The 9,187-nt window shown below is 33.6% G+C and overlaps 1 protein-coding gene across 1 annotated transcript; it reads right to left on the reverse strand.

Annotated features, from left to right (window-relative positions):
• Positions 1 to 1,228: 1,228 nt before the first annotated feature.
• On the reverse strand, positions 1,229 to 8,629 carry LOC148306278 (chymotrypsin-1-like). Its single transcript, XM_088265355.1, has 5 exons — positions 8,608 to 8,629; positions 7,300 to 7,507; positions 5,825 to 6,059; positions 4,001 to 4,171; positions 1,229 to 1,444 (listed from the first exon to the last, which is right to left on the reverse strand). Exons 1-5 carry the CDS (start codon positions 8,627 to 8,629, stop codon positions 1,304 to 1,306), a joined length of 777 nt encoding a protein of 258 aa, XP_088121481.1. The 3' UTR covers positions 1,229 to 1,303.
• Between the last annotated feature and the right edge of the window lie 558 nt (positions 8,630 to 9,187).

Consider the following 9,187-nt stretch of genomic DNA (forward strand, 5'->3'; position numbering starts at 1 on the left):
TTAGATTTTTTTATTATTGAAAAAATAAGGGACATACAAAGTATTTAATTTCAAGAAACACTTATATGTACTGTATTACATAACATCACCAAGTCCGATATGTTATAAGTTGTTTTGCCTGAAAAAATGTAAATCAGAGAACCTGTTTCTGTAGAATTTATTTGTATTGTACACACTAGTTTTAACATGATTGCTACCAACTTTCCATACATATGAGTAATTATGCAATATTTTGCCAATTCATTAAAATGTTTTACTCATTTCAAAAAGCAAATCTAGCAAAATCGTTTTTAATTAAAGTATGTCCAATCCAATATTCCTCCCGAGTGAAAATACCCTATTAGACAATATTTTCTTGAATTTGAGAGTCCGCATAGAGCTCTTACACAACCTTTCATCATTGGAGAAAACATCTACACACATTGTTCCAGCTTCTTGTTCTTTACGAGGTTAGCTTGAGTCGAACACCTGATTGCGCGGCCACATTGTGATAAAAATTACATATATGTACAAAACATGACTAATTTTACAACACATATATTAATAATTAAATTCGACAAACAAAGAGGTTTCACGGTGATGTGCCATTATTTGTCATTACATATATACACTTTACCGTTTTGATTAGTGTTGTGCTTGTGATTTCGCACATGAAAGAGTGAGCATTTGAAGGATATGGGAACTACACATGTACACATTGTCAAAAAGTGGTACTCCTTGTCCTATGATGAAACACTTGATAGTTTTGTATTGTATTTTCTGCTTATTGACAACACTAATTACGTTGTTAAGTACCTACGTATAGTGTAAGCTATTAACACATTTTTGTCAGGTGGTTTTACATCAACCCTGACCCTAATTATACTCAGTCTAGTATACTACCCTCGACTCGCCCGACCCTCTGTATACTAATCATAAGTAATCACAAACCCAATTCCGATCTGTACAATGTTTTTTTGGTGTCTCTCACGCTCTACCAAAGGTAAGCAAATAGAACGCCCATAAGGGTCTCCAACTCTCTACCAACTGTTGGTCGAATCGTCTTTAATGTACTGACGTAAAAGACGCTTTTAAGCGTTTCCCACAAACGTTGTGTTAACTTGAACATTGAACAGTAATATGTATTGTCTGAATCACCCACCAAAAAGAAGCAGATGACAGCATAATCTATAACAAGGCTATGTAGCTTCAGATTATCGAAAAATCACAAATAAAAGACCAATAAATATTTAAGAAAATCAAAAAATCTTTTTATTATAATTAATCAGTGCAGGTTATTCAATTTAAGATGTTACTTTATAAATTAAACCAAGATGGAGTCGACCCATGCGTCGTAAGCGGAATATCTGGTGAACACATCGGGAGCTCCCCTGGCACACGGCAGTCCCCAGGATACTATACCGACAAGTCCACCGTCATTAAAGAGAGCGCTTCCAGAATCACCCTGAAATGAGAATCAGTTATGGAATATGACTAATCATTAAAAAGTACATTCTCAGATAAGTGCTTTAAAAATCCCGGTCTATATGTTGCGATTGTATACATATAATAACCATATGAGATAATATGTAATTACATTTTATGGATGGTAAAAATTGCTATTCCACACATGTTCTCAATTTTAAATTGATCTTTTCATTGAAAACAAATTTGATTAATAAGAAAAATTCAAATAAACCTTGATTGTGTAACAATGACAAGACGTATGTTGGTGGTTTTGTTTTGTAAGATAATTAATTACAAAAATTGCACTTTATGTCGTGATAATCTTAAATAATTCAATATCCTTTTAAATACTATATTTTTAAAGATTATTATGGCATAAAGTGCAATTACTTTTGCATTTCCATACACCTTACTACTTTTTTGTAAGCGAAAGAAAGTGCTAAGAGAAAATGTTATAACTGATAACAATTTCGATAACATTAGTGGTCTTATTACCACATGCTTTATAGCTGTAGAAAGTAAGAGATAGCATTTCTTCCTTGTTACCTAAAACGTTATATTGTAAAGATTAATGAAAACACTAGAGATTGTAGTGACATTCACACATAATAGATTATTGTAGAAAGACGGAGGAAGATATTTATCAAATAATGTATTTTACTTGGAAACAATTTTCAAATAATGGTGTGGCGCAATAATTGCCTATTTAAACTATAGGGTCCGCCATCTAAAGTTTTTTTTTTCAACTAGTGCTTATTTCGTGAATGGTAACACTTAGCTCATGTCTGATTTGACAGATAATTAGTTTTATCCTTCCGCTGAGCGAATATGGTTGTGTATACGCTTGAACAACGCTGGGAAATATTGCGACATTACTTTGAAAATCATGGTAATGTTGCAGAATGTGTGCGAAAATTGCGTACGGTTTTTGGAAGAAGAGAAGCACCGTCAGCTCCGTATGTTCGTTATCTTGTGAAAAAAGTGAAAGAAACTGGCATCCTCATCGATAAACCAAAGCGTGAAAAGCCAAAAACAGTGCGTACACCCGAGAATATCGATGTTGTGGCAGAAAGTGTGCGTGAAGCGCCATCAACATCAATTCACCGTCGTTCTCAACAATTGAACATTTCGGAGACATCATTGAGACGAATTTTGCATAAAGACCTTGGTATGACGCCATACAAAGTCCAATTGGTTCAGGAGTTGAAGCCAACTGACCATCCAATGCGTTTTCGCTTCGCTGAGTGGGCCTGCGATCGACTTACAGAAGATGCCGATTTTGCCAAAAAAATCATCTTTTCGGATGAAGCTCATTTTGATCTTGGCGGGTATGTAAACAAGCAAAATTGTCGTATTTGGGGCACAGAAAACCCGCACGCATACATTGAAAAGCCGGTACACCCAAAACGAGTCACTGTTTGGTGCGGATTTTGGTCCAGAGGCATAATTGGGCCATTTTTCTTTGAAAATGAGCAAGGAGTGGCCGTTACAGTCAATGGCGATCGTTATCGGGCCATGTTGAACGGATTTTTGTTCACAAAAATTGAAGAGGAGGATATTGGCAACATTTGGTTTCAACAGGACGACGCTACGTGCCACACAGCCGAAGCTACACTCGATGTTTTGCGCCCTGTTTTTGAAGATCGCATTATCAGCCGCAGAGCTGATGTCGTTTGGCCACCTCGGAGCTGCGATTTGACACCGTTGGACTATTATTTGTGGGGTGCCCTCAAAGATAAATGTTACGCCGACAAGCCAGAGACAATTGACGCTTTAAAGGACAATATTCGTGAAGCCATTGGTGAAATACAGCTGCACACAATCGATAATGTGCTTAAAAATTGGACCGATCGTGTAGGCTACTGCATGGCCAGCCGAGGCAGCCATTTGAATGAAATTATTTTCCATTATTAACCGGAAGGATTGTACTTATAAATAAAAAAAGAAATTTGAGAAAATATTCAGTAGTTTTTTTTTTATAGCATTTTCAAAAAAAAAAGTTATTTGGCGGACCCTTTATTACATATCGCTCACTCCTATCAAGAACTTCATAAATATTAAATCTTGATTTCAGTAGATTTTTCGTTTTTAAAGTTCAAAAATATAATACAATGTATTAAAAATAAATTACTAGCCACTCAATGAACTTTTTACTATGCAACAGATCTTTTTAGGTAAAACCTGAAGGTTTTTTTCTCCATTTGAAAATATTAAGTATATTTAAAAAAAATAATTAAACAATAAATTTTCTTTAAAATGCAAAAACAACACTTTCTGCTATGTAAATATTAAGTTAAAAATATGCCGCTTTTGCTGGGATATAGTACATTTTCTGGGCATGCCGAAAACATGCACAATTGAATATTGTGGATTTTTTATATATGACGTTCTTGAAAGGAGTGAGCGATATGTGAAATATGTAATACCTCCTCTAAAACTACCGCTAAAGAAATATTCACTTCAGTTCATGTAAAAAATTCAGCTCTTTTTTAATCGTGTGAAGTTTAGATTATGATTGCTAAATCTGAAGAGAAAATGGTAACAGTATGCTCACGCTGCAGACGGCCTCTCCCACTTCTTTGAGAGTACACAGTTCTCCAGCGGAGATCTCGGGGTAGTAAGGAATGGTGAGAGCCGCTTCATCCCTTCTCTCCACACATTCCTCGTGGCTCAGGGTGTTGGTAACCAGGAACTTCAGTAGGTTAGTATAGGAGCCGTTAGGGTACTGCAATATGTTAATATCTCATGTCATTTATTCAATTGGCTTTGACTTGAGAATTCCCTCAATTACGAAAACGCAGTAAGACGGTAAATAACTATAATACAGTTATTATTTTTTGACATCTCATCAAAGATGAAGAAGAATATGGAAGTCTGGGCATTTACGGGGCTGACGACTGTCATCGGCTGGTTTAAGTGGCCACTTTACACACGTGTAACATTCACCAATTCTACCCATTATTGACAACCACACTACTCAAATTCTTGGAAGTTCTAAATATATGAACCAATTTAGAAACCTTGTTCTTGAATCACTAGAACTTCACTAGAGACACCTATTGGTGAGATGTAAATAAATAATATTTAGATATAAATAAATAACCCAAAATACAAACAAAATTCTATTTATTATCTTCAGACACTCACCATGAAGTGTCTTTGCTGTTTGATATTAACGCGCTTTCGGTAATCCTGTTTTGAAAAATTATTCAAGTTTTGTTTGCACTTTTGATGTTATGAGACATGATTTGTGATTATCATTGCCACTAAAAATAGTTTACATGCGGCCAGGCTGGAATTTAAGCATGTATAATATTAACGGGACATTTTTAAATTTTTTGCATTTGTCAGGATTTTTTGTTCATTATATGCAAAGTTTGTTATATAGAGGTCCATTATATCGAGGTGTTACTGTAGGTAGTAAATAATGAATAGTAGCAAGTCAAGCTCGTAGAAGCTTGTGAAAAGGCGAGTTCGAGGCGTACCCGTTTCTTCGTTAGTACAATCACTAACACAGCTTGCAAACAATACTGCCCGTCACTACCAAAGCACTTTTCACAAACTTAAAACTACACAAAATGTTTATCACATGCGATTTTGGTCGACCCAAAGACCAACTTGCACTATTTTTGTGTAGTTTTAAGTGTGTGAATAGTGCTATAGTAGTGACGGGTTATTGTTTGTGGTACGTCTCGAAACCGGTAGACATAAAAATCTCGGTGACTTATTATATACTAATACAGTGAAACCTCTATCTATTGTTACTCGAATAATCGTTTTCCCGGATGTGTCCTTTATTTCTTCTATCTTGACTTAATTTCATACTAAATTTAACCTCATCGATCGTTTCTCTTTCACCATTTATCGTTCAAATTAAGCTGCATATTTCATATATTTTGTCTGTTTTTTTTAATCCTTATTTCCAATTTTCTTACATTCAACGGCAACGTATGGGATGGAAACTATCGAAAGCTTGTGTAATCGATACCAGAAGCCGAAAATATACTATTGACTTACGAAAATAAAACAGTTAAAAAAACAAAAATATTTTTTAAAATTCTATTCAGGTTTGTATTTATTTTTAAATAAATACATTTGCATCTGAAACATGTATTCTTCCTAGAATTTTAGCCTACGAATGGTTTTGCAGATTGGGAGGACGGTATCTTTACTCGGTCGTATCTATTTGCGTATTGACTTCTTAATCCCGCATTCATAGTTTATTTTAATAGGTCCCTTTAAAAACGATAGATAGAGGTTTCACTGTATTACTAACATTTATGTAAAAAAATATAAAAGTTGACTTATGAAAAGTTATTATGACTAACCACAACGTAAATGCCTTAAATATTAATAATATTGAGAATAATATACTTACTGATTCGTATCCCCATCCAATAGCAGTCACTTCGGTACCTCCGTCAATGTATTCGGCGTTCAGAAAAATAATGGCAGTGCTTCCTCCCAGACTCAGAGCAGTTGTCAGCTCTAATACACCAATGTCATTCTTGATAGCGTCAGAATCCCATGCGGGATGGGTGAAGTTCCTGACTACGGTGCTTCTCAAGCCTCCGTCGTTGTAGTTCTGTGTTCCAGACAGGACCTGAAGTAAGCTGGAAGGATTTAAACAATTCAATGATTTACAACATTTTGAGTGTGTCCAAATTGTTCACAAAATCTGGATTATCACCAATTACAGGAATTATTTTCATATTATTTTTGACATCTCATTAAAGATGAAGAAGAATATGGAGGTCCGGGCATTTACGGGGCTGACGACCGTCAGAGGCTGGTTTAAGTGATCGATTTACGTGTAACATTATAATCCAGGATTCGGACCTCACATACTAATATAAGAGTTTCTGCTTAGTAAAAAGCTTCTTTACATCTCACCAATAGATGTCTCTAGTGAAGTTCTAGTGATTCAAGAACAAGGTTTCTAAATTGGTTCATATACATATATTGAACTTCCAAGAATTTGAGTACCTAGTGTGGTTGTCAATAATGGGTAGAATTGGTGAATGTTACATGTGTGTAAAGTGTTCACTTAAACCAGCCTATGACGGTCGTCAGCCCCGTAAATGCCCAGACTTCCATATTCTTCTTCATCTTTGATGAGATGTCAAAAAATAATATTTAGAAAATATATTATGTTGTACTTAAAAATGTAAATATATTAAATAAATAAAAAAAATATTATCTTTTATTATTCACCCAGACCAGTTTTTTATTATTTTTATTTTTATTTGTATACATTTATTTAAATCACAATTTATTCATATTTAGAACTTTTTTTTCATGCATATTGTAACTATCTGTTACATTTTTATTTATGTAGATGAAAAAGGTGTGTGTTAAAATGCAATGTTGTGTCAAAATTGCAAAGCAATCGGTGAATAATGTTTGGATGTACCGCGCATGTCGCTCACTCCTTTCAAGAACGTCATAAATCAAAAATCGTCATTTTTCAGTTGTACATGTTTTCGGAATGCCCAGAAAATGTACTATAACCCAGCAAAAGTGGCATATTTTTAACTTAATATTTACCCACTACAGGGCAGAAGGTGTTGTTTTTGCATTTTGAAGAAAATATATTGTTTAATTATTTTTTTAAATATACTAAATATTTTTCAAATGGAGGAAAAAATTAAGGTTTTACCTAAAAAGATCTGTTAAATAGTGAAAAGTTCAATAAGTGGCTGGATATTTATTTTGAATACATTGTAAAAAAAATTTAAACTTTTAAAACGTTTTCCTGAAAAATCAAGTTTTTTTTATTTATGACGTTCTTGAAAGGAGTGAGCGATGTGCGCGTGTGTGTGCGTGTGTGCGTGCGTGTGTGCGTGCTTGTACCTGGAAAGGGATCCTTCTCCATCGCTTCCAGCATTGTATACAGCATCCACGCAGTGGGCGGCAGTCAGCACGAACTTGTTGGTGATGAGTGAGCCCCCGCAGAAGTGGCTCTTGATGACGACGCCAGTCCGCAGAGACACCGCGAAGGGGGCGAACCCCGAGGGGGCCACTCCGCCCCCGACGATACGCCCCTTGTAGAACTCGTTAGCTAATCAATTATAAAGAAAATCAACAATTAAAACTTTTGCACATTTAACGCTTAACCTCGGCTCGTAACGCATGTCTGTATTGAAAATTATAGTGCATGTTGGTCTTCGGGTGCATGTGTTAGACATTTTGTGTAGTTTTGAGTGTGTAAAGGTGCTATGGTGGTGAAGGGTAGTAGTGTATGCATGCTGTGTTAGTGATTGTCCTGAAGAAGAGACGGGTACGTCTCAAAACCGGTAGACATAAAAATCTCGGTGAGTGGTTATGTACTAATATTATTAACACTTTTGTTAAAAAATAAATAAGTTAAAATGACTAACCCCAAAGTAAATGCTATAAATATTAATAGTATTGAGAATATTATAATTAAAAACTATTAAGAATAAAATTATTAATTTTATAAAATCAAACAACTTTGTTTTAACCACTTTTGATTGGTGCACTTTATCCAACCGGTGTCAACAAGAACCTTGTCATCATCAGGGTTTATGTACTAAATTCTAAAACATTGAAATACTCATAATATTGTGTTGTTTTATTTTATAAAGTTTATAAAAGGTGCCACAAAGTATTTGTGAAAAACATTCAAGAAAAGTTATTAATTTATCAAATATTTAGTTAATTAAGATCTGGACCACCGTTCTGTACATGACGAATTTCACCATTAAATTGGTATTTGTACTTTCTATCACTCATCAGTTATCAGAAATCATTATAAAAATTACAAAATATGATGAAATGATATATTTATTTAATAATGTTTATCTGATTAAACAAAGTACATGTTGATCTTTATCTTTATTGGCCAAAAATTATGAACAGACACTTGACCTTCGAGTTTTCTGTGACGTTATTTCTCTTCGTTGCATAATGTAGTCGTACAACAGTATCCCAAGCTGTTTTTGGATCTTATCATATATTATTTGCAAGTTTTTTTTAAGGAGAAAATATTATATTTACTTCATATGTACTCGTATTAAAAATTGTTGTTAAAATTCAACTTTCTTGCGAAAAGTTAAAAAAAAATAAGAGATTAGGTCGTTTCTCACCCCCTGTATCTTATCCTCTTGTATTCAAATTAACATATTTTTAGTAAATTACCGTTGTTCCTAACATCACCCATTGTGTCTATGTTTTCATCTATTTTTATACAAATGACAGGCTTTTATCTATGTATGTTTACACAAATTTCTAATAGATTTATATTATCCACTGACACTTCGTGATGGAATTGCATTTTTAATTTATTATTAGATTAAAACCAATATTTTTAGCTTTTCCACTTTTTTAAAAAAGTGGAAAAGCTAAAAATATTGGTTTTAATCTAATAATAAATCAAATTTCTAATGACAATGAGTAGATTTTTGTATAAACTTTACAATTTCTGCACATTCTCAATACTTTCATTATTTTATCAAACATTAGGTTTACAGTTTCTTTATTTTTATTTAATTTATTTCATTCACTTTGTGGTAATAATTTTTTTATTCATTCCATACACAAATTTAAAAGAAAATACTTTTTTATTTTAATATAATAATAACTCAAATGGTAAAAAACAAGTGTTTTCTTTTTAATTTAAATTAAATGACCTTATTTCAGTAATATTTTAAACACCCAATACTCGTTTTGTGACCGCCAAATTTCAAATTGTTTTAGATATAAGTTTCGTACTGACATT

Source organism: Brachycentrus maculatus, unplaced genomic scaffold (genome assembly GCF_059751285.1).
Source record: "Brachycentrus maculatus isolate JH-2025_06_01 unplaced genomic scaffold, ASM5975128v1 h1tg000245l, whole genome shotgun sequence".
NCBI lineage: Eukaryota > Metazoa > Arthropoda > Insecta > Trichoptera > Brachycentridae > Brachycentrus > Brachycentrus maculatus.

Excerpts from the sequence above, each read along its gene's own strand:
- LOC148306278 (XM_088265355.1), bottom strand. The coding sequence starts at position 8,629 with ATGGGTGATGTTAGGAACAACG. Across the intron at positions 7,508-8,607 it reads GGGTGATGTTAGGAACAACG|CTAACGAGTTCTACAAGGGG; the intron begins GTAATTTACTAA and ends ATAATTGATTAG. Across the intron at positions 6,060-7,299 it reads GGAGAAGGATCCCTTTCCAG|CTTACTTCAGGTCCTGTCTG; the intron begins GTACAAGCACGC and ends AAATCCTTCCAG.